The sequence below is a fragment of the Oryzias latipes genome, chromosome 4 (assembly GCF_053564925.1).
Source record: "Oryzias latipes strain Hd-rR chromosome 4, Olatipes_Hd-rR_3.1".
Classification (NCBI taxonomy): Eukaryota; Metazoa; Chordata; class Actinopteri; order Beloniformes; family Adrianichthyidae; genus Oryzias; species Oryzias latipes.
Window position 1 is genome coordinate 21,874,318 of NC_136240.1, and position 23,160 is coordinate 21,897,477.

General features: G+C 40.5%; 4 protein-coding genes across 7 annotated transcripts; 3 read left to right on the forward strand and 1 right to left on the reverse strand.

Moving 5' to 3' along the window:
* Positions 1-1,208: 1,208 nt before the first annotated feature.
* On the reverse strand, positions 1,209-2,377 carry LOC144991901 (uncharacterized). Of its 2 annotated transcripts, none has more exons than XM_078946107.1 (4): positions 2,240-2,377; positions 2,083-2,141; positions 1,860-2,009; positions 1,209-1,783 (listed from the first exon to the last, which is right to left on the reverse strand). In XM_078946107.1, exons 1-4 carry the CDS (start codon positions 2,242-2,244, stop codon positions 1,338-1,340), a joined length of 660 nt encoding a protein of 219 aa, XP_078802233.1. In that variant the 5' UTR covers positions 2,245-2,377; the 3' UTR covers positions 1,209-1,337. The 2 variants fall into 2 exon arrangements, with proteins under 2 accessions (XP_078802233.1, XP_078802232.1); XM_078946106.1 differs by having other exon boundaries at positions 2,083-2,159; positions 2,240-2,293.
* A 3,204-nt stretch (positions 2,378-5,581) lies between these two features.
* On the forward strand, positions 5,582-6,815 carry LOC144991903 (uncharacterized). The gene is made up of 4 exons (XM_078946110.1): positions 5,582-5,710; positions 5,886-5,944; positions 6,012-6,161; positions 6,239-6,815. Exons 1-4 carry the CDS (start codon positions 5,706-5,708, stop codon positions 6,682-6,684), a joined length of 660 nt encoding a protein of 219 aa, XP_078802236.1. The 5' UTR covers positions 5,582-5,705; the 3' UTR covers positions 6,685-6,815.
* A 2,488-nt stretch (positions 6,816-9,303) lies between these two features.
* On the forward strand, positions 9,304-10,525 carry LOC144991908 (uncharacterized). 2 transcript variants are annotated; one of them, XM_078946114.1, is made up of 4 exons: positions 9,304-9,441; positions 9,539-9,597; positions 9,665-9,814; positions 9,934-10,525. In XM_078946114.1, the coding sequence occupies exons 1-4, from the start codon at positions 9,437-9,439 to the stop codon at positions 10,377-10,379; spliced, it is 660 nt and encodes a 219-aa protein (XP_078802240.1). In that variant the 5' UTR covers positions 9,304-9,436; the 3' UTR covers positions 10,380-10,525. The 2 variants fall into 2 exon arrangements, with proteins under 2 accessions (XP_078802240.1, XP_078802241.1); XM_078946115.1 differs by having other exon boundaries at positions 9,539-9,596; positions 9,670-9,814.
* A 10,705-nt stretch (positions 10,526-21,230) lies between these two features.
* LOC144981369 (uncharacterized) lies at positions 21,231-22,445 on the forward strand. 2 transcript variants are annotated; one of them, XM_078946116.1, is made up of 4 exons: positions 21,231-21,369; positions 21,471-21,529; positions 21,600-21,749; positions 21,871-22,445. In XM_078946116.1, exons 1-4 carry the CDS (start codon positions 21,365-21,367, stop codon positions 22,314-22,316), a joined length of 660 nt encoding a protein of 219 aa, XP_078802242.1. In that variant the 5' UTR covers positions 21,231-21,364; the 3' UTR covers positions 22,317-22,445. The 2 variants fall into 2 exon arrangements, with proteins under 2 accessions (XP_078802242.1, XP_078802243.1); XM_078946117.1 differs by having other exon boundaries at positions 21,471-21,528; positions 21,605-21,749.
* The last annotated feature ends 715 nt before the right edge of the window (positions 22,446-23,160 follow it).

Below are 23,160 nucleotides of genomic sequence, written 5' to 3' on the forward strand. Positions count from 1 at the left end.
TATCCCACCCAGTCATGCTAGACCCTGGTTCACAATCACTCATTCTCACTTTATACATGGCATTCAAAATGTAACACAAGCACTTCTCACAAATCTTCAAACATTGTCTTTGTTTTATTTCCACACTGAAGTGTTACAAGGGCAAGGAACTTAGTGGAGTAGATGATATGTCCTGTCTGCCACCAGATGCCGCTGTTCTGTGTGGTTTCAAAGCCCCAAATGCTTCATTCATTTTTCTGGCACATTTACACGAAGCCCCATGAGAGCTTCATGGGGCTTCGATTCCCATCCCTAGAAATTACATTTGCATCTGCCCACTGAAAGTGTTTTTCAAAATCACAACCATAACTGTTCCGCACGCACTCACAAGGAAGGATCCCTCCCACAACTGCATGTTTCCGACTTTGATTCTCCAGTAGTTGGTGTGAGAGCTGGGTTTGTTTTGCAGACACTGCAGTTGGAACAGCAAACTTGCTTCATAAATAAGGTCAGTGTCTGACAGTTCTATAAGCTATAAACTGAGCCGATTAAACCATAGAAACAAAACATTTCCACGAAGATTTGGTACTAGGAATCAATCCAACAAAAAACTTTCGATAAAGGCATACACATTTCATTAACTACCTTAAAGTGGAAATAAATTCACTCGACACAAAGTATAAACAATGAAGCAAACATTTCAGAAAGCAAAGCAAAATTCCAGAAACCAAAAAGGTCAGATAAGATGTTTTAGTTTTGATAAAAAGGGAAAGCAGAGGAAGCGCAAGGGTCTCTTGAGGCAAGACATTGCCACACCCAAGAATCCCTGGTGTAAAAAAAAAAAAAAAAAAAAAAGTGATGTCCCCTAGATACTTTCCGTTTTGCCAGTTTTTATTTTTTTTATTTCTGGAAATTGTTTTAAGTTCCCTTTCAAATTTATTGTTTGAATCGTGCTTTGTTTTTAGGATTTTTTTAAATTTGGTTTGATTTATAATATGCCTTAGTTTTTCAGATATTGTTTGGAGCTTCAGGGTGACTTAATTTTTAGGTTGGATTATATTTGTTAAATGATGTCATTAGGCCATTTGTTGGATTTGTGGAAATATTCAGAAAAAGAAAAATCCTGATCAGATCACAGAAGGAATGTTTGTGGGAACCCATTCAGAGTGTAAAGCAACACTGGTAAAATGCACAAAAAAGACTTGCATTTTTAAAGGAAACAAGTCAAGAACAGTTAAAGACCGCTTTATTTGATTTACAGAAAGAAACAGCTTTTCTGAAGGTGTACCTGGGAAGTCAGTAGTTGCCAGCTTCAACACCAACCAAACAAACTGATGGCAGCATCACCACAGGGATCTTCAGTAGCCTCCTTTGACTGGACCTTTGCCGTGTTGAGATGTTTTACCCGTGTGTGGAAACACTGGCTCCTGAGGCTGTCGTGGTTCTGTTGGGGTGTAGCGGAACTGACTGAACAGCAGTCGTTTCTGGTTGTAGCGAGAACGAGACTTTGAAGCGTACACCTGATCCTCCTCACTCACTGGGGTGAAGACTGGCTCGTCCTCATCCTCGCCATCAGATGAAGAGCTCCAGCTCTCCTGCTCAGCCCCTCCAGACTGACTGCTCTGTGCACCGTACTGCTGAGAGCCAGAGAAACTGTGGGCTCCCCCAGCAGTGTAGGGGCCACTGTAGCTGCCATAAGTGCTGGATTGTCCTGTAGGTTTCTGATGGGATGGCTTGGATGGTTCCTGTCCAGAGGACATTGCAGTATACCATGTGGCCTCAGAGCTATCACTGTCTGAAGGACCTGGAAGAAAGCATTTTAGTTTTAAGCATTCATCAGAATACAGATCCATTGTGATCATCTTCCGTAAATGTTTCACCTCCAGCAGTGCTGCTGCCATAAGACCAGGGAAAACTGCTGTAACTGTCCAGAACACCAGCTTGCTCAGAGGTTCCCTCATAGACTGGCTTTGATGGAGCTTGTCCAGAATATGAGCGTGGAAGCCACATGGGAGAAGGAAAACCACTGCCTGAGGAGAGAGAGACAGTCATGATTCAGTTACAGCTGTACAGTTCCGGTTCTTTGATTAAGAGTCACTTCACCTCCTTGTGGAGGAAAGCAGGTGATGCTTCCAATGAGCAGACAGGAAATCCACAACACCCTGCAGAAATTAAACACACTGAATATATTTTACACAAAAAGTCAGCCTTAGATAACTGTCTATTCTAGACATCCTATAGTACAAGGAGACACCCATACCTCATTCTACACTAGCCCTATAGTCCTGAAGAAGTGCAAAAAAATAAACCTTTGACCCTAAACATAACTTGTAAGATCTGTTTTTAACTGTTCATGGGAGTAACCAAGCTAAATGCTGATTGGAAGCAGCTGCTTCTGAACAGTGCAAACTGTCCACCTGATATCTTCTAAATGTTATTGGGTCTTGGCAAAATGCTGTCTGCAAAATTTTTAACCTCTTCTTTACCTCCACATTTTTTCTTACCAATAAGTACTTTCAAATATTTCAACCCAACCTAAGATCTTTATTTGCCACAGTAAATCTTTTTGAACTGAGTGGAAGCCCCATGGGAGAAGGAACACCACTGCCTGAGGAGAAACAGGCAGGATTCAGTTGCACCTATACAGTTCCCGTGCTTTGAATAAATAAATCTTACGTCATTGTTGAGGAAAGCAGCTGATGCTTTCAATGAGCAGACAGGAAATCCACAACACCCTGCAGACATAAAACATGTTTCATATATTTTTGACAAAAAGTCAACCTTAGACACTTTCTATTCGAGATAATGTCAAAGAAAATGAAACATCAATGTTCACTGATTTGCACAGGGGGTTCGGCAGAGATATTGTAGCGATCTGGGGGTTAGCCCCGCCTTCATTCCCTAAGACTCATGGGAAGTGGGGAGTTTTGGGGTGAAAACCTTGAGTGAGAGGGCTGGAAACATAAGTGACGTCCATCCTGTTTAGGCTGTTTGTGAGTGCTTGCAGAAATGGGCTTGATGCCGAAAAAGAGAATGGACTTATCTGCCTATTGTTTCTCCTTAAGACTCTCCAGAGTTGTTCCTTGTATGGGGCACGGACAGCTCTCCAATAAAGCCACTTCGTTAGCAACTTGACTTTTGATTCCCCGCTAAGTGACGCAGCGGCAGGGTTGTTACAATATTTATGCCAGATGCCTTTCCTGACATAAACATCTTTTTTTTTTTTTTTAAATCCGGGTTGGGGACCGGCACATAGTTAGACAGTAGGGAGGGTCTTGCCCAAGGACTCACACTGGATCAAGCTCATCCCCCTGGGAAGCAAACCCTGGTTTCCAGTCCTACAAGCAACCAACTGAGCTATCCACTTGCTTCAGTGATGTTGCAATAACCCTTGTAAGTCACAGCAGCTATCTTGGCGGTGTGGAGTCAATATCAGTCAATGTCTGAATTTTAAGCTGGAGCAGAAGGCAGTTTGTTCAATGAAAGGCTGGAGAGCTGTACAATGATAAGTGTGTGCAGACTAAAGTCAGGTATGGTGGAGGTTCCTTGATAATTTGGGACTAAGTTTTTTAAAAAGTTGGAGATTTGACCAGGATGAATAACATTCTCAATGCTGAGAAATACAGGCAGTTACTTATCCATCATACAATGCCATTAGGGAGGTGCATGATTGGCCCCAAATTCACTCTGCAGCAGCACAGCAACCCCCAAAAAACACCCAAAACAACAAAAAAAATTAATAGGTACTGGAAGAGATTAATTTAGGGCCCTTCAGAGCCCTGATCTCAGTGTGTCTGCGATTACATAAAAAGAAAAAAAAAATGGGAATCCTTAAATCCACAGATGATCTATGGTAAATCATCCAAGGTTTTAAAAAAAAAAAAATCTGACAGCTGAGTTGCTTCAAAAACAGTGTGCAATTGAAGCTAGAATACTGATGCTACTTTGAAGGCAAAGAGTGGTCACTCCTTATGTTGATTTAATCTTTTGTTCATTCACTGCATTTTGTTAAAATTAAGTCACCATTTCTTTTAGCTACACATAAGGTAAAAGCAAAAATGTTTTCTGTGTCACTGTGACAGTGCTGTGAAAAACTAGGAGTGCACTTTGACTGGTTCAAAGTTTTTTATATAATAAAATACATGAATCTTTTAGCTTTTCTCCAACACGTGTTATTGGGTGTTCCAAAATAACAGTGAATTTGCAAGGAAATTTCATTGCTTGGCTCCATTAGTGGCAGGGATTTTCTAAAGTGACTGTATTGTTTATAAAATGACTGTACAAAAATAATAAATGTATGAACCATACATACACGTGTCGTCTGCATTGAATTATTAGGCAGTTATTGGCAATTTTCATCCATGCCTTGAGCAGTCTGATGGCCTGGGAGAAGTAATTATTGCTAAATCCCCCTCTTGCTCTCTGTGGCACTGTGGTCAAAACATCTAAAAGGCCCTATCTGGTAGCAAATAAACATTCTCTCACTTTGACTTGCTCAGCATAATAAAAAAAATGCTTCATGGATTGTTTCTAAATTGTGTAGCCCTGTGGAGTGTCAAAAATTCACGGTGTATGCTTTGTCCAACATTGTCTGGGATAGGCTCCCCTGACCCCAATATGGTTTAGGGTTAGAAAAATATGAACATGGAGTAGGATCAATTCTGACACTGGTAGGTTTAGAATGTAGGGATTATGACAGTCAATTTAAATGTTTTATTTTATTTTATTTACCAGCCACTAAGAAATCTAAAATATTTGTATTGAGTTGATGCCCCCACTGGGTTTTAAACTATAAATAAAATGATTCAAGCGAGTTTGACATGTTTGAATTTAGACAACCTATGTAAACATTCATGGAAATGGTCAAACACAGTTAGTTTCCATGTGTTCACCCATAGGTTGACCCACCTGTAAATCAGATTTTCTCTTGGACATGTATTCATTTGAAATGCCAAAAAAAAAAAAAAAAGGATTTGGACATATAATGCACCCCAGAGTTTTCTTTAGAACAAAGCAGCAGACATCCTGATTTTAAAACAAAGGTTATTTGCAGTGTCAGGTTGGATTTTTTTTTAACAGGGGAGTCAATGGTAATTTTACCTCCTCCCAAACCTTTTGGTAGTCACCATCCTATTCAAGATCAAAGTTATCAAGACTACAACGTCCTTTCTAACTTCTCTGTTTTTGGACCACTCCGACAATAATACAGATTCTTGAACAGTTTTGGACTTTGTTTTGACAAATTTGATCTTGCTACCGGTATATTTCAAAAAGTAATTCAATTTTGGCCAAACAATGCCATGTGTAAGAAATATGCTTACACGAGAAGAACATATACTTCAATGCACAATTGCAATGCCACATTCACAAAATACTTATAATATAAAGTCGTATTGTAGCCAACAAAAGAACAATCTATGAAATAATATTTTAAAAAATAAACAGAGAGGAAAGTAAGGTACAATTTTATTTTGTCATCAAATTTAACTAATTTGGGATCTTAAACAACAAACCCTAAAAGCATTGATTTGTTCTCGGAAGCATCCCGTCTTTTCTTGTGTATCATTGCTAGTCAGGTCAGGTGGACTGCTTGCATTGTGCAGCAGCAGCTATTTCTAATCAGCAATTAGCTTGGTTAATCCAATGAACAGTTAAAAGCAGCTCCAGCAAGTTGTGGTTAGTTTCTAGTTTCTACACAGTCTGTGAGTGCAGGCAGCTGTTGCGCAATGAGGTATTGATGGCACACTTTCAGAGCCACTATTGGTTCCTATTGACACTTAAGATGCTACTAGAAGTCTCTTGAAAGCTTTTTGCTTTATTTACAAATGGAGGAACAAGGGTTTTTTTTATGCTAGTTTCTGATCTTCATATGCAAAACATTTAAAATGTCAAATTTCTGTGTGCAGGGTGTTGTGGATTTCCTGTTTTTTCATTGGAAGCATCAGCTGCTTTCCTCAACAAGGAGGTAACATGACTAAATCAAAGCACAGAACTGAGTTAAACTGCAACAACATCTGACCAATCTTCCTCAGGCAGTGGTGTTCCTTCTACCATGTGGCTTCCACGCTCATATTCTGGACAAGCTCCATCAAAGCCAGTCTATGAGGGAACCTCTGAGCAAGCTGGTGGTCTGGACAGTTACAGCAGTTTTCCCTGGTCTTATGGCAGCAACACTGCTGGAGGTGATAACATTTACTGAAGATGATTGCAACAGATCTGTCTTCTGATGAATGCTTAAAACTAAAATGATTACTTCCAGGTCCTTCAGACAGTGGCAGCTCTGAGGCCACATGGTATACTGCAATGTCCTCTGGACAGGAACCATCCAAGCCATCCCATCAGAAACCTACAGGACAATCCAGCACTTATGGCAGCTACAGTGGCCCCTACACTGCTGGGGGAGCCCACAGTTTCTCTGGCTCTCAGCAGTACGGAGCACAGAGCAGTCAGTCTGGAGGGGCTGAGCAGGAGAGCTGGAGCTCTTCATCTGATGGAGAGGATGAGGACGAGCCCGTCTTCACCCCAGTGAGTGAGGAGGATCAGGTGTACGCTTCAAAGTCTCGTTCTCGCTACAACCAGAAACGGCTGCTGTTCAGTCAGTTCCGCTACACCCCAACAGAACCACGGCAGCCTCAGGAACCAGTGTTTCCACACACGGGTAAAACATCTCAACACGGCAAAGGTCCAGTAAAAGGAGGCTACTGAAGATCCCTGTGGTGACGCTGTCAATAAGTGAGCATGTGTGTCTGTGGAGCAGCTGGCAACTAATGATTTCTCAGGTTCACCGTCAGAAAAGCTGTCTTTCTGTAAATGAAATAAAGTGGTCTCTAACTGCTCTTGCCTGTTTCCTTTAAAAACACCAGTCTCTTGTGTACATTTTACCAGTGTGGCTTTACACTATGAATGGGTTCCCACAAATTTTCCTTCTGTGAGCTTATAAGGATTTTTTTTTTTTCTCCTATTGCCACAAATCCAAAAAGTTTGTTTCACAATCCAACCTGAGAAGTAGTCAGCCTGAAGGTAAACAATGTCTGGAAAAACTAAAGCATATTAGACTTTGAACCAAATTTCAGAAAATGATTCCTATAAAAAGCTCAATTCCAAAAGAACTTTAAACTAAATTTCCAGGGGGGAAAAACTGAAAGTAGCAATGGGACATCAAAGATTTAACACTAAGGATTCTTTGGCATGGCAATCAAGAGTCTTTTAAGCTTTCCCTTTCAACACTAAAGTCGACTCTTAAAACCAAAAAGCCTGGTTTCCAGAATTTTTCGTTGCTTTTCTGAACAGTTTCCACTTTAGGGTAATTGAAATGTGTATGCCTTTATCCAAAGTTTTTGGTTGGATAGTACCAAATCAGACTGGCTCTCATTGAAATCCATTCTGTGTAACCTGGGTACAAGCCAACAGTTTTTCATCATTGTCCATATTCAGGAAAAGCTTTCTAACTAGAACCTCCGTTAAAAAAATACTAGAAATCTAAAAGCTGTCTACTCAGAGTAAACCCTTAAAACCTCAAGCATGACTTTAGTTTAATTCAATTAATTTCAATTTTATTTATATAGCCCAATATTACAGCAATAGTCGTGTCAATGAACTTCATACCGGTAATTGCATAATAAAGACAATAAAGAACATGAAGTCGAATTCAATAGATACTGGCTTAAATAAAATAGACTAAACTTAACTGGACATCCCTGTCCTTAAACCCTTTTCGGTAAGGAAAAACTCCTAAAATATGGATTCTGGGGGAAAAAAAAGGAAAACCTCAGGGGTGCCCACATGATGAAGGGATCCTCCCCAGGATGGACAGGCAATGTACCAGAACTCCTAAAAAATAATCAGCTTATCTAACTCTACAACTGCATGTCTGAATAGTCCAGCAGATGGGCTTCATCCAGATGAAGTTGGGGGACGGCTGGGGGCGCGAGACCAGCCAGAGACAGGGTCCAGATCCAAGTTCTGGAGCACGGATGGGACAACTGGAATCTGGAATCACTCCCGCTCCCCCAGAGGAGAGTGGGAAAGGGGGACAATGCATGAATCGCACTGCACCAAAATGAAGCATGGAGACCTAAATGATAAATAAACGATCAAGAATAGAGGAGAGGAGGAGTAGATGAGAATAGAGGACAGAACCCTGATGCACCATACTTTCCCCAGCTCCAAACTTCTAGCAGCCTACTAACACCTAACTGTTCTTGTTATTAAGTTAATTCAAACATCTTAATAGTAAGGACAGGTCTTTGAATTATTTTGTGAGTGAAGTGTTCTGTTTGGTTGGTAAGGCACTATGAGATCTTTAATATAGGATGGAGTCATACCATTTGTAGGTTTGCAGGGGGATTTTGAACTTGATTCTAGATTCAACTGAAAGCCGGTGAAGTGAAACAAACACAGGAGTAATGTGTTCTCTTCTGCTAGTTCCTGCTAACAATGCTGCTAAGATGACATTTGGGAGTTTTTTGAATAAACATAACCCCAAAATGCATTTATGCCATCAACCAGAAAATTAAATATTTGTAAAATCCTTTATGTGTTAAAAATTTATTTTTTCCATTGAAAAAGGGTTCAATTTCTATAATATATCATAATCTTTTTAACACTGAATGTACCACTACATTGGATCATCTGAAAGAAGCCTGGAGTTTGGACTTGAAAACAACAATTACGGAAGAACAGTGAATAAAGGCTCAGCAACAAGTTCACTCCTCATCAGTGTGCAGCCGACATGGTTTAATCCTGTTCTAAATCCTACACAGACTGCACTTGTCCAGGAAAAAATGATCAAGAATGTTTTCAGGAGTGGACCCTTCATGTGAACCTTGTGGACATGTTCCCGCCTCATTGTCCCACACATTTTGGGACTGCAACAAAATCATTCCTTATTGGGCAAAGATTTTTGAAATACTGTCTCTAATATTTAAGGTCACGTTTCCATTGGACCCTTTTTACAGGATTATTTGGAGTGCCAACTACTGGAATTTGCTTGAACAGTAAAATGTCTTAAGTTATGTTACCCTATTGGCTAGACGTCTAATCCTACTTAATTGGAAAAGCAAATTTCCCCCAACACATCTTCAATTGGTAAGAGACATAATGCAATACTTAAATTTCGAAAAGATTACATTTTCATTGAGACAGCAAGAAAACCTTTTTTGTTGTTGTTATTTTGATATTGTACTGTTTGTATTTATTGCTGAAAAAAAGAATTATATATATATATATATATATATATATATATATATATATATATATATATATATATATATATATATATATATATATATATATATATATATATATACTTTCCATTGTCACCATAGAGAAGACTAAATCAGTTGCAGCTGATTCCACTCAACAATCAACTTCAGGTTGAATAATCTCTTAAAAGCAGCTCCTATTCTAAAAATGTCACTGAGCTTTGAGCTACATCAGTCCAGTAATCTGCTGCATAATGTGGTTAGTAGTTTGGGCTTTAACTTGTAGATATCGTTCTTCCATTTCAAGAGGATTGCTTAATTGAGAAAACATGTAAATTCGCTTTGTCACATTGCAGGGTGTTGTGGATTTCCTGTCTGTTCATTGGAAGCATCAGCTGCTTTCCTCAACAAGGAGGTAAGATTTCTTTATTCAAAGCAAAGGAACTGATGACAATTTCTAACATGGAACCATTTCTCTACAGGCAGTGGTGTTCCTTCTCCCATGTGGCTTCCACGCTCATATTCTGGACAAGCTCCATCAAAGCCAGTCTATGAGGGAACCTCTGAGCAAGCTGGTGGTCTGGACAGTTACAGCAGTTTTCCCTGGTCTTATGGCAGCAACACTGCTGGAGGTGATGACATTTACTAAATATAAATCACAAACAGATCCGATGATTACACAAACACTTACTATGGATCACAACAGGTCTGTCTTCTGATGAATGCTTAAAACTAAAATGATTACTTCCAGGTCCTTCAGACAGTGGCAGCTCTGAGGCCACATGGTATACTGCAATGTCCTCTGGACAGGAACCATCCAAGCCATCCCATCAGAAACCTACAGGACAATCCAGCACTTATGGCAGCTACAGTGGCCCCTACACTGCTGGGGGAGCCCACAGTTTCTCTGGCTCTCAGCAGTACGGTGCACAGAGCAGTCAGACTGGAGGGGCTGAGCAGGAGAGCTGGAGCTCTTCATCTGATGGCGAGGATGAGGACGAGCCAGTCTTCACCCCAGTGAGTGAGGAGGATCAGGTGTACGCTTCAAAGTCTCGTTCTCGCTACAACCAGAAGCGGCTGCTGTTCAGTCAGTTCCGCTACACCCCAACAGAACCACGGCAGCCTCAGGAGCCAGTGTTTCCACACACGGGTAAAACATCTCAACACGGCAAAGGTCCAGTCAAAGGAGGCTACTGAAGATCCCTGTGGTGACGCTGTCAATAAGTGAGCATGTGTGGTCTGTGGAGCAGCTGGCAACTTATGATTTCTCAGGTTCACCTTCAGAAAAGCTGTTTCTGTAAATCAAATAAAGTGGTCTTTAACTTGACTGTTTCCTCTAAAAACGCCAGTCATTTGTGTGCATTTTACTGGTGTGGCTTTACACTCTGAATCGGTTTCCACAAATGTTCCTTATGTGAGCTGATCAGTTCCCCCCCCCCCCCCCCCCCCTTTTCCTTAAAGAGACTCAGAGCATACCAAACTCCCTCAGTCCCAGCTTTTTTTTTTTATTTTTTTTTATTTTTTTTATTTTTTTTTTTTTCCATCCCACAAATCCAACAAATGGCATGAAATGAAATTTGACACAAATGCAATCCACCCTGAAGCTCAAAACATTGTCCGAAAGACCAAATAAAAGCATTTTAGAATTGGGACCAAATTTCAGAAAATGCTTCCTAAAACCAGATTTCCAAAAAAAGGAAACTTGAAAAGCTATGGAACATCACAGATTAGATGATCAACACCAGGGATTCTTTGGCATGGCAATATGTTGCCTAAAGCTTCCTCTGCGTTCCCTTTTTTTCAAAACATCTAACTCAAACACCTTATAGGTTTCTGGAATTTTGATTTCTGAAATGTAATGTTTGCCTAATTTGTCGCTCTTTATACTTGGCATCAAGTGAATTTCCTTGCACTTTAGGGTAGTGGATGAAATGTATGCCTTTATCCAAAGTTTTAGTATTTGGATTTACTCGGTGACTGTCAAGTGAGCATGTGTGGTCTGTGGAGCTGCTGTCAACTAATGACTTCTCAGTTTGCCTTTCAGAAAAGATGTTTCTGTGTATCAAAAGGGTCTTAACTGGTCTTTACTGTTTCCTTTTAAAAAATAATTTTTTTGCCTTAAGATTTGAAAGAGAATCTACATGTAGGGGAGCAGCCAAAGTGTTTTTTTTTTTTTTATAACTAGAATCATTCATTTGGTGACACAAGCATGAAATTAGGTGTGAATGTGCCAAGTAGGTCATGTTTTAAGAAAGTACTAGCCATCAAGAATTCCAAGATGGCAGCCATTATTTCCAAGATGGCCCCCAGTTAATGGAAAAACAATGTTAAACCATAAAAGTCCTCAATGTTTCACATCTTGGTGCAAAATTGATATATTTGCTTTCTCTGCATAAGGTAGATTTCCTGCACAAATACTATTTGTACGCTTACAGCATCAGGAAGCATTAAACGGTCAGAAATGCCATTGCTTTCTGCCAAAAAAGTCCTCAGAGTAGAAGATTAATGTTAGTAAAAATGATAAATTAAAGTATAATTGTTACCCCTTAAAAGGACTGCTAATGCCGGGGTGGTAAAAAGGATGAGCTCTTATCTAAAATACCCCAACGGCTTGCGAACCATAAAGCCTCTGGCAGTCAAGTCCCACCCTCTCGTGGCAGGGGTGACATCGCAGATAGTGGTGGTGCGTAAGGCGGGTGATGCCGCCTGAAAACCATTTAGCTCTGGGTAGATGAAGCTCAAAAGCCGAGCAAAGGCAATTCTTTAAAGAGGATAACTCAGAAATTAAACCTAGCCTAGAAAATTAATTGGTTCAAGCCAAATAAGTGTATATCGCACACTTCCAGGGCACACTGGTGACAGACACTGCTGTGCAACTCAGCATGGGGTTCAATATCTGCTAAACCTCGGGTTTAGCATCCCAAATGCTATCTAATAAAGCCCCAGAGACATTAGATAGCCGCACCTAAATTGACAGGTTGTGCCAGCGCGGGAGAGCCGAGCCAAGGATAGCAGGGGCATTCAGTGTTATCCAGATGGTGTGCAGATCGGACTGGACTAATGATATTGGATCAACGATCGGGTTAGGTGTAGGGCAATAGCACGAACTGTATCCCATTCAGCAAAGTGGTCAAAAGGTGGTATCATCAATGGCAAAGGGAAAAAGACAGCATGGCAGACATGGGATGTCTTCAATGATGCCTCTGCCACCTTTGCGAAACTTAGCCGCAGGCCATCTGAGATTGAGGAGTCTGACCTTCTTCTTCTTTTGGTTTCATTGGCGGGCGGCACCATCGTAAAGGTGCATTACCGCCACCTACTGCATTGGACTATAGGTCAGAGTGGGGACTACCTAACCAACCATACCGTGAATAAATAAATAAATAAATAAATAAATAAATAAATAAATAAATAAATAAATAAATAATCCCTCACCCATCTCTAGATTCTCCCCCATAACCTAGTTCTCTTCAAAAAACCTATAACCACACCATGTAAATTCTCCTCCCCTCCCAAAAGCTTCTTTAAACTAAGTTGTTCACCCTCTTTCAACCGTACCCTACTTTCCAGTTGTCGTCTTTCCTCCCCATACAGTTCACATTGACATAAAACGTGCTCAACTGACTCTTCCCCTTTTCTACACTCACACAAACCAGTTGGGTGTTTCCCTATGAGATGCAATGTATTATTTAAACCAGTGTGACCCATCCTCAACCGTGATATTATGCCACGATCTCTGGTGTCTACTCTGATATTCAGACTTCTCCCTACTTTGTCCTGAATTCTAAATAAATGTCGACCCTTCCCCTCCCTTTCCCATTGTGTCTGCCATTCGTCCATAATATGCCTCCTAATAATCGCCCTTATTCCTGTTCTAGCTAATGGAATTTCCATCTCCATACCTCGTTTCAACGACCTATTAGCCAGAAAATCAGCCATTTCATTTCCCTCCACCGCCTATGTGCTGGTACCCACATAAATCTAATTTTTATTTTCAATTTTTCCAACCTGAACAAACTCTCATAAATTTCATACAATGAATCTGATCTGCTCTCAGAATAGTAAGACTTCAGAGACATCAAAGCTGACAATGAATCTGAACAAATAATACCATCTCCAACTCTATTCTGTTCTAACCAGCTTAAACTATATGATATTGCCAACATTTCAACTGTAAAAACTGAAAGATCCTTTGGCGTCTTAATTCCCATATATTTCCCCAATGTAGGGATACAGAAAGAAAAAACAGTTCTCATTGTGTCTGGATCTTTAGATCCATCTGTATATATACGGATAAATGAAGCATGGATCGTGTCTAACCTATCTGCTGTTATCTCATCCCAGTTTCCCGTCCCTTTGCTACCCTCCATTGTTCTATGGAGATACAAATCCACTTGTATGGTTGGAAAAACCCAGAAAGGAGTGGTCGGGTACAAAAACGTCTTAACTAGGGTTTTACCATGAATGTTTGCTTTTCTCGCAAAACTAGCTAATTTCCAAGCAATACTTTCTCTTGACCCATTACCACTTTCCCAACAAGGAGCAATAGCTCTCCTAACCATATGTTCTTCATCTACACAACCCTGTATTTTCACCCAATAATTAAGCATCAGTTGTTTGATTCTGAGAGTCAATGGTAATTCCCCCATTTCAACTTGTAATGACACAGCAGGAGTTGACCTCATAGCCCCAGTACATATTCTCAATGCCTGATTTTGGATTACCTCAATCTTATGTAACAGCGTTTTGCAAGCTGTATTATAAACAATGATTCCATAATCTGTGACTGACCTAATCATAGTAAAATATACTTGCTTTAAAGCCTGCGCACTAGCTCCCCACCCAGTACCTTTCAAGCATCTCATTATATTTATGACTTTCTTACATCTCCCTACTATAATATCAATATTCTCTCTCCATTTCAACTTCGTATCAAATATAACTCCCAGATATTTAAAACTATGCACTTGCTCCATTGCTTCTCCATGTAATAATCTAGTCACTGAAAACTTGAACCCCCAATCATATGACCAGTTTTCCACCTCTGTAATAGCGTCTTGTATCTTTCTCTCCACATAACGAATATTCCTTCCCCTCTTCCACAAGGCTCCATCATCTGCAAATAATGCTTTCCCAAATTCGCATCCAATTGAATTAAAGATATCATTAATCATAATTAAAAACAGCACAGGGCTAATCACACTTCCTTGTGGGGTTCCATTATCCACTATATACCTATTAGAAAAAGACTGTCCTAGTATAACTTGTCTATATCTATCAAATAAAAATCCCTTGATCCAATTATAAATTCTTCCACGAAGTCCTAACCTACCTAATTTTATCAATAAACCCTCTTTCCAGACCATATCATGAGCCTTTTCAATGTCAAAAAATACTGCCACTAAATATTCTTTATTTACTTGGGCTTTTCTAATGTCTGCTTCAAGGCAGATTACAGGGTCCATTGTCCCTCGACCTTTCCTAAAACCATTCTGGTATTGGGACAGTAAATTTTTACTTTCCAGGTAGTAAGACAATCTCTCATTTATCATTATTTCCATTACTTTCCCAACATGTGATGTGAGTGCTATGGGCCTGTAGTTTTCTGGGCTGCTCGGATCTTTCCCAGGTTTTAATATAGGAATAACCACAGCCTCTTTCCAATTAGTCGGCAATTTACCTTCACACCAGACCCTATTATACATGTCCAATAATTTCAACTTCATTTTTCTACCTAAATGTTTTAACATAACATAACTTATACCATCCCTACCTGGTGATGTGATTTTAGATTTTTGTAGTGCAAACTCCAACTCAAAGTATGTAAACGGAGCATCCATAGCTGTCAAATAAGTGTCACCATCAAATTCCTGATAGTGCCGTTCCCTAATTTCATCTCTCCTCCCTTTCCTATATCCTGACAAATTCTCATTACTTTGACTTCTCACAAAGGTCTTAGCCAACATTTCAGCTTTATCCGTATCTGTTATCGCCAGGTCATCACCCATATTTAATACTGGATATTGTAACTCTCTCCTTATACCCTTCATTTTCCTAATCATACCCCAAACCGTACTAACCGGAGTTGTTCGACCAATTGTATCACAAAAACCCCTCCAGTACTCCCTTTTCTCCTTTTTAATAATCTTCCTCGCCTGTGCACAAAGCCTCTTATAGTTTAATAGGTTCTCATATGTGTGAGTCTGTTTTAAGAGTCTCAAACCCTTATTCCTATTCTTAACTGCTATCTTGCAGTCTTCAGTCCACCATGGAATATTTCTCCTCATCATAGTCGCTTTACTTCTTGGAATTGTTTTTTCTGCTGCTAAAATTATTACATTACTAATTTTCTTTTCCATTTCTTCAGCAGTGCTCGCCATACTAATGTTTGAATATTCCTCACACATACAAGTAAAGTCATCCCATTTAGCTTTATGAAAAAGCCATCTTCCTTCCTTGTCATTACTTGATGGGTCTCTATTTCCACCAACCCTAGAGAAAACAGGAAAATGGTCACTCCCCATAGTGCTGTTGTGTACATTCCACTCACAACACCCTGCCAGGACACTTGAAACAAAAGTGAGATCTAGTGCTGACATGTTCCCTGTACGAACATCTATTCTTGTTCCTCTCCCATCATTGAGACACACCAAGTGTAATTCATCCATCAAATCCTCCAACACCTCACCATTAGCATCTGTCACCTTCCCACCCCATAATGTGCTATGTGCATTAAAATCCCCACAAACAATGTCTAGATGAATAAGTGATTTAAGAAGACTGAGATCTAACTTTTTGCATGGATTATAGTAATTAACAACATACACTCTCCCCAGACCAATATAAATTTCAATGCCAATACATTCTTCTTGTGTTCCTATTTTAATCACCCTGTAATTGAAATTGTTTTTAATAAAGGTGGCACAACCACCTCCCCCTCCTTCTGCTCTATCACACCGGATTCCCGTATATTGGGAAATTCTAAAATCTAAATTCGGCCTTAACCACGTCTCCTGAATACATATAACATCTGGTTTTTGATCCAAGTCATCTATACACTTTTTAAATTCCTGTCCATTCGCCAATAAGCTCCTTGCATTCCATTGTAGTACAAGAACCATTTACTATCCCACACTTCCCATCTCCTGACTAGAGTGGGCACTGAGGTTGTTCCGAACCTCTTCCCATGTTAACTCATTGATGTCCAAATGATTCGCCGCTGCTTTTACAATGATTTGTATTCTTTCTGTTTTCGACTTAGTTTCCATCGTTGCATTTATAACTCCAGCAACAAACTTTCCCCCCAACATTCCTGTCCTGTATACTATTAGACACCTCGTGTATGACTCCTGCCTGTCTATCAGAACCCTTACCAACCATTTTGACTGCATCTGCATATGAGATTCTATGCAGTACTCTGGTTTTTTGAATATGGACTTCTCTTTTCATGACCTGACAGCCTGCATGTGCAGCACTATGATTCCCCCCACAGTTACAACACTTTGGTTTCGACTTGTTCCCACAGGACTCATACCTATGATCTTCTCCACACCTGGGGCACCTCTGCTTGCCTTTACATACAGCAGCAGTGTGTCCAAACCTCTGGCAGTGAAAACATCTAACAGGTTTAGGAATGTATTCCCTCACAGTATAAGATATGTATCCCAGGGATACTCTGTCCGGCAGGCTCCTTCCTATAAACTCCAATAGTATTCCCTCAGAATCCCTCCTCACACCATCCCGAAAATCACTTAATCTCCTTGCTTCTCTTATTTCTGCCCCTCGTAGGTTAGCTTTAAGTTCTGTAATGGACATCTCCACAGGTATGCCCCAAATCACTCCTCTCGCCCCCTGACCTCCCAGTCCTACCTTGCTCATACTAATAACTTTATGTTTGCCTACTTCTCTCATTTTACAGGCCCTGTCCCTCTGCTCCTCACTCCTACAAACAATCAACAGGTTCCCATCTCTCAGGACTCTAGCAAGTTTAATATCCCCCACTTGATTCTTCAAGATAGTCGTCAGTTTTATCGGGCTCAAAGAACCTAACCCTTGTCCTTCAGAAAATCTCAAAATTACTTTATAGCCATCCCCTCCTTCTTCGTCGCTGTCAGTCGACATCACCCTTCCTTGTTTTCTAGCATCAGCTCCATCAAAACTATTTCCCCTCTTTTCCCTCCCTGTTTCAATCCCAAAGCTCATCTCCATGCTATCCTCACTTTCACATCCCCTGTCATCTCCCCACTCCTTCCCAGTCACAACGCAGCTGTGCCTACCCGCCGCTGCTTTAGCGTCCAGCCTCGATTTAGCCATGTTCCCTGGCTATTTCGAAAAAACACCACCAGAGGGAAAACGCATCCGAGTAGCGATGTTTACGTCCCCTCTTCAACTTTGAATTTCCGCTTTCGAAATCGACCATTCGAACTACGCGCCCAGCCTCTCGAGGAGTCTGATCTACATGTTCTGGAGAAATATGTGGTTCTTATGTATGACCGGTCGAGTACAATATCTTCTGTAGACGAGGCAAGGCTTGATCTCTTTGCGCGAAAGCAGAGGTCATATGACATGATTCCACCAACAAAAAGTGTACTGAAGGAACATGCCAAACGAGCAGCCCACCAAGCAGGTCATATTTGGGGGCAGTGTGTTAATCGTCAGCCAGAACCTCAGTGTCCCTCCAAGTGGGGATGGTCAAAAAACGGTGATGACTGGGAAGTTTTATGGACAATGCTGGAACCCATTTCCAAGAGCTGCCGTGAACTGACAAAGTGTGGATGCAAGACAGAGTGTGGTGGAAGGTGCAATTGTGTAAAGAATGAACTATTCTGTGCTCTACTCTGTAGTTGACCTTGCCAGAATTCCTAGGAAAAAAAAAATGATGAACAATGAATGGACTTTTGGCCAGAGTAGGTTGAGTATTGTTTGAAATATGGACTCTTAGACATTGGCATATGTAGCAAATGACATCATTTGGCGGCCATCTTGTAAAATAATTGCCATATTGGACCCTCAGAATGATTAGTGGTGTTCCCACATCAAACCCAGACAAAGAGAACTCATCAAATATCTGAGTAAGAACTTTAATGGCACATAGTACTGCAATATTCTGCCTTAAAAAGGACCATATGGTGGCCATCTTGGAAAATGGCCACTTGAAATTCCAAGTGGCTAGCACTTTTTTTTCAAAATCTAATGCAAAATAAATAATTATGCCAAGTTTCATGCTTGTATCATCAAATGAACGATTGTTTCACTTATCTGCCCCACTATTGTGAGACTAAAGGCATAAAAAACTGCCTCAGTCCCAGCAGTTTAGACTATTTTGGAATATTTCAACAAAATGGCCTACTAAACACATGAATGATATCCAAACTGAAAAGTATAGTTGACCTGGAGCTCAACACTGGCTGGGAAAAAAAATTAAGCATGACAAAAGCATTTTAGAAATAAAAGCAATATATCAGAAATGTTACTCTAAAAACAAGGCTCAATTCTGAAAGTCTTTTTAAGAAAACCAAAGTAATTTTCAATAAGAGAACTAATAAAACTGAACATTCTTATAAATGGAGATTTCTTTGTCATTGCAATATCTTCAGTCTTTTAAGTGCCATCTGCTTTCCCCTTGTTCAAAACTTAAACATATTTGACTCCTGGAAATCACTTGAGTGTTTTTTTTTTTTTAGAATTTTGATTTCTAAATTGTTTTATACTTTGCATCAAATTAATTGTTTATTTTCACTTTAGGGTAGTTACTGTAATGTACATGTCTTTATCCAAAGTTTTTTTTGTCTGATTCATAGTACCAAATCAGTTCATAGAAATGTTTTGTTTTTAATGTTTAATCAGCTCACGTTATCATAGCTTATAGAACTGTCAAACTCTTTATGAAGCAAGTTTGCTGTCCCAGTAGTGTCTGGAAATCAAACTCAGCTCTCACACCAACTATTGGAGACTCAAGGTCGCAAACATGCAGTTGTGGGAGAGATCCTTTCTTGTGTGTGTGCACGTGAGTCCGTGCAGAACAGTTTTACTGGTTGTGATTTCGAAATACATTTCCAGTGGGCAGACGCAAATGTAATCATTTACCTGGGGGCCACTGAAGGCAGAGTCTAGGTCAGGCTGGGCCGCAACTTCAGCACACACACGCGCAACTTGTGAGTACCTGAGAACCAGTACATTTATTTTGGAACATATACTATACTATTAACTATACTCTATTATTAACTGTGTTCTGTACAAAATGTACTTATAAAACTCTCATTCCAATAAAATAAAATATGTTAATAAAATCAATAAGTAAATAAATCAGTAATACATTTCCGTTTATTAAGTCTTCTATATCTGTTTCCTGATTTAAAAATCCTTATTAACACAGTTCAGTTAACACTGTTGAATTATAACTATTAAACACAAAAGAAGACTCAAATTTTACAGTTCTGTAACCTCCATCAATGGATTCTTCTGAACACGGCTTCTCTTGCCTTCTTCTTACTGCTGGACACTTGGCAGCACTTCCTCCCATACAGCTGAGACCCTCTGTACGGCTTGAAGATGATTGTCTGTAAATCTGGACTGTACTTGGACTTATTGAAATTTAAGGATGAAAGAGAGTTTGTGCTCCCAATTTTGAGTCTGTGATGAATGTTTTTTATGTTTACTATTTAAAACACAAATCAGTAAAGGAGAAACAAAATTTTGTAACCATTTTTGGATTTTCTTTCTTATGACTTCTTGCACATTTAAACCCCGGTCACAAGTTATTGAAGAGCAGCCGGTCAGCCACTCCTATATTTTCATATTGAATTCAAACTGTGGTTTGTAAAAGAACGGGCGCTGTTCACTGGAGATCAGAACATTCGATGCCAATACCTGAGATCAGACAAAGGCTCAAAAATGGATGGAAAGTCATGCTTGCAGCACCAAATATGTGCAGCCAAGATGGACATTAAGCGTGTTTGAGATCACCCAGGTGGACGCAATGTTGCGCAGATCACCTGGTGTGTGACGTATGTTATTGCTCCAACATCGCCTCTCAATCATCGTATAAATATCACGAGTGAGGGGCGGGAGCAAGCCACCAACCTAAGCTAATGCAGCTGCAAATTTAGTACTCCACTGACTGCAAGCCGTCCGAATGACTACAAAACAATGCATTATGGGAAACGTGTCCTGACGGTTTTTGTAATTGAGTGATCAATTAAAATATTTAAAATACCTATTGATGAAAAAAAGGTACCGGTACATACATCACAAAACATTAAAATAAATATAAAATATATCATAACACAGATCATACTAAAGAGGAGAGGCATATTAATACTAAATTGAATGTAAAGGACAACTCCAATTTCCTGTTCTCCTTTAGTCTCGCTGCAGTTGAGCGTTTGCCTTCATCTCCCCTGGAGGGGAGTGGGAAAGGGGGACAATGCATGAATTGTACTGCACCAAACGGAGGCTTGGAGAAGCAAATGATGAATAAATGATCAAGAATAGAGGAGAGCAGAGGAGAAGTAGGTGAGGATAGAGCACAGGACCCTGGTGCACCATACTTTCCCTCAGTTTCAAACGTCTAGCAGCCTACTAACACCTAACTGTTCTTGGTGTCTGCCTCTCTTACATGAGCTGAGAGCTTACTCCATAAGACAAGGGCTGGGTGGCTAAAGGCTCTACCTCCAACTGTACTTTTAGAAATTCTGGGAACCACAAGCAGTTCTGCATTTTGTGAGCAAAGTGTTGTGTTTGGTTGGTAAGGCACTTTGGTTGAGATCTTTAATATAGATAGGATGGGGATATACGATTTAAGGCCTTATAGGTTAGCAGCAGGATTTTGAACTTGATTCTAGATTCAACTGGGAGCCGGTGAAGTGAAACTAACACAGGAGTAATGTGTTCTCTTCTGCTAGTTCCTGCTAACAATGCTGCTAAGATGACATTTGGGAGTTGGTTCAATAAAGAAAAAACCCACAAAAATGCATTAATACCATCAACCAGAAAATTAAATATTTATTAAATGTATGTTTTAAAAATGTAATTTTTCCATTGTCACCATAGACAAGACTAAATCAGTTGCAGCTGATTCCACTCAACAATCAACTTCAGGTTGAATAATCTCTTAAAAGCAGCTCCTATTCTAAAAATGTCACTGAGCTTTGAGTTACATCAGTCCAGTAATCTGTTGCATAATGCGGTTAGTAGGTTGAGCTTTAACTTGTTAAAATAGTTCCTCCATTTCAAGAGGCTTGTTTGTTTGATTGAGAAAACATGTAAATTTGCTTTGTCACTTTGCAGGGTGTTGTGGATTTCCTGTCTACTCATTGGAAGCATCAGCTGCTTTCCTCAACAAGGAGGTAAGATTCCTTTGTTCAAAGCACAGGAACTGATGACGACAATTTCTAACATCAAAGCATTTCTCCTCAGGCAGTGGTGTTCCTTCTCCCATGTGGCTTCCACGCTCATATTCTGGACAAGCTCCATCAAAGCCAGTCTATGAGGGAATCTCTGAGCAAGCTGGTGGTCTGGACAGTTACAGCAGTTTTCCCTGGTCTTATGGCAGCAACACAGCTGGAGGTGAAACATTTACTAAATATAAATCACACACAGATCCAATGATTACACAAACATTTACTGACTATGTCAGTAAATGTTCAGTCTTCTGATGACTGCTTAAAACTAAAATGATTACTTCCAGGTCCTTCAGACAGTGGCAGCTCTGAGGCCACATGGTATACTGCAATGTCCTCTGGACAGGAACCATCCAAGCCATCCCATCAGAAACCTACAGGACAATCCAGCACTTATGGCAGCCACAGTGGCCCCTACACTGCTGGGGGAGCCCACAGTTTCTCTGGCTCTCAGCAGTACGGAGCACAGAGCAGTCAGACTGGAGGGGCTGAGCAGGAGAGCTGGAGCTCTTCATCTGATGGAGAGGATGAGGACGAGCCCGTCTTCACCCCAGTGAGTGAGGAGGATCAGGTGTACGCTTCAAAGTCTCGTTCTCGCTACAACCAGAAACGGCTGCTGTTCAGTCAGTTCCGCTACACCCCAACAGAACCACGGCAGCCTCAGGAGCCAGTGTTTCCACACACGGGTAAAACATCTCAACACGGCAAAGGTCCAGTCAAAGGAGGCTACTGAAGATCCCTGTGGTGATGCTGTCAATAAGTGAGCATGTGTGGTCTGTGGAGCAGCTGGCAACTAATGATTTCTCAGGTTCACCTTCAGAAAAGTTTCTTTCTGTAAATCAAATAAATGGTTTAAAGAACATTTTTGTCTTTACAGTTTTTCTCCAATACTTTGTCCAACACTAACCACATGGCCATTTAACCCTTGTGCTATCCTATGACACCCCCCCCCCCCTCTCTCTATTGAGGTGTTATCCCTACCATGATAAAGGTGGATGCAGGTGAAGAGGATTTCATGTAATCCATGGACACCAGTGAGCACAAATAATGAACAGGTTCAGGACACTATCTTGTGGGGTCTAGATCAGTGGTCTGAACCTTTTTCATGCCACGGACCGGTCTTTCAAATATAGGCGGATGGTTATGTAGCAATACTAGACTGGAGGATCAAATACGTGACAAGACAAACCCTGTGCTTTACATACGTAAAGCTGGCCTGCGATCTACCGTCATGTCCTTGAAGGTCAATCGCAATGGACGTAATAAGCAGCCCTGAATAGACCGATGTACCAGAGAATCGGGCAATTTTTCAAAATAAAACATCTTTCAGATTCTGAAATAAATAAAACAGAAGAAATGCAACTTATTCTTTCTGTGCGGCCCGGTACCAAATGACCCAGGGACCGGTACCGGTCCACGACCCGGGGGTTGGGGACCACTTGTCTAGATGACCCATGTCCCAATGTTAAAGTGCCTAGGACAGCAGAAGGGTTATGGCTCATTAAAGGCTCCCCTGGCCTTATCTAAACCTGTGCTCATGTAAAAACGCAGGTGCTGCCTATGCCAGTTCTAACATT

Excerpts from the sequence above, each read along its gene's own strand:
- LOC144991903 (XM_078946110.1), top strand. Across the intron at positions 5,945-6,011 it reads CTGCTTTCCTCAACAAGGAG|GCAGTGGTGTTCCTTCTACC; the intron begins GTAACATGACTA and ends AATCTTCCTCAG. Across the intron at positions 6,162-6,238 it reads TGGCAGCAACACTGCTGGAG|GTCCTTCAGACAGTGGCAGC; the intron begins GTGATAACATTT and ends GATTACTTCCAG.
- LOC144991908 (XM_078946114.1), top strand. Across the intron at positions 9,598-9,664 it reads CTGCTTTCCTCAACAAGGAG|GCAGTGGTGTTCCTTCTCCC; the intron begins GTAAGATTTCTT and ends ATTTCTCTACAG. Across the intron at positions 9,815-9,933 it reads TGGCAGCAACACTGCTGGAG|GTCCTTCAGACAGTGGCAGC; the intron begins GTGATGACATTT and ends GATTACTTCCAG.
- LOC144981369 (XM_078946116.1), top strand. Across the intron at positions 21,530-21,599 it reads CTGCTTTCCTCAACAAGGAG|GCAGTGGTGTTCCTTCTCCC; the intron begins GTAAGATTCCTT and ends ATTTCTCCTCAG. Across the intron at positions 21,750-21,870 it reads TGGCAGCAACACAGCTGGAG|GTCCTTCAGACAGTGGCAGC; the intron begins GTGAAACATTTA and ends GATTACTTCCAG.
- LOC144991901 (XM_078946106.1), bottom strand. Across the intron at positions 2,010-2,082 it reads CTGCTTTCCTCCACAAGGAG|GCAGTGGTTTTCCTTCTCCC; the intron begins GTGAAGTGACTC and ends CTCTCTCCTCAG. Across the intron at positions 1,784-1,859 it reads TGGCAGCAGCACTGCTGGAG|GTCCTTCAGACAGTGATAGC; the intron begins GTGAAACATTTA and ends GCTTTCTTCCAG.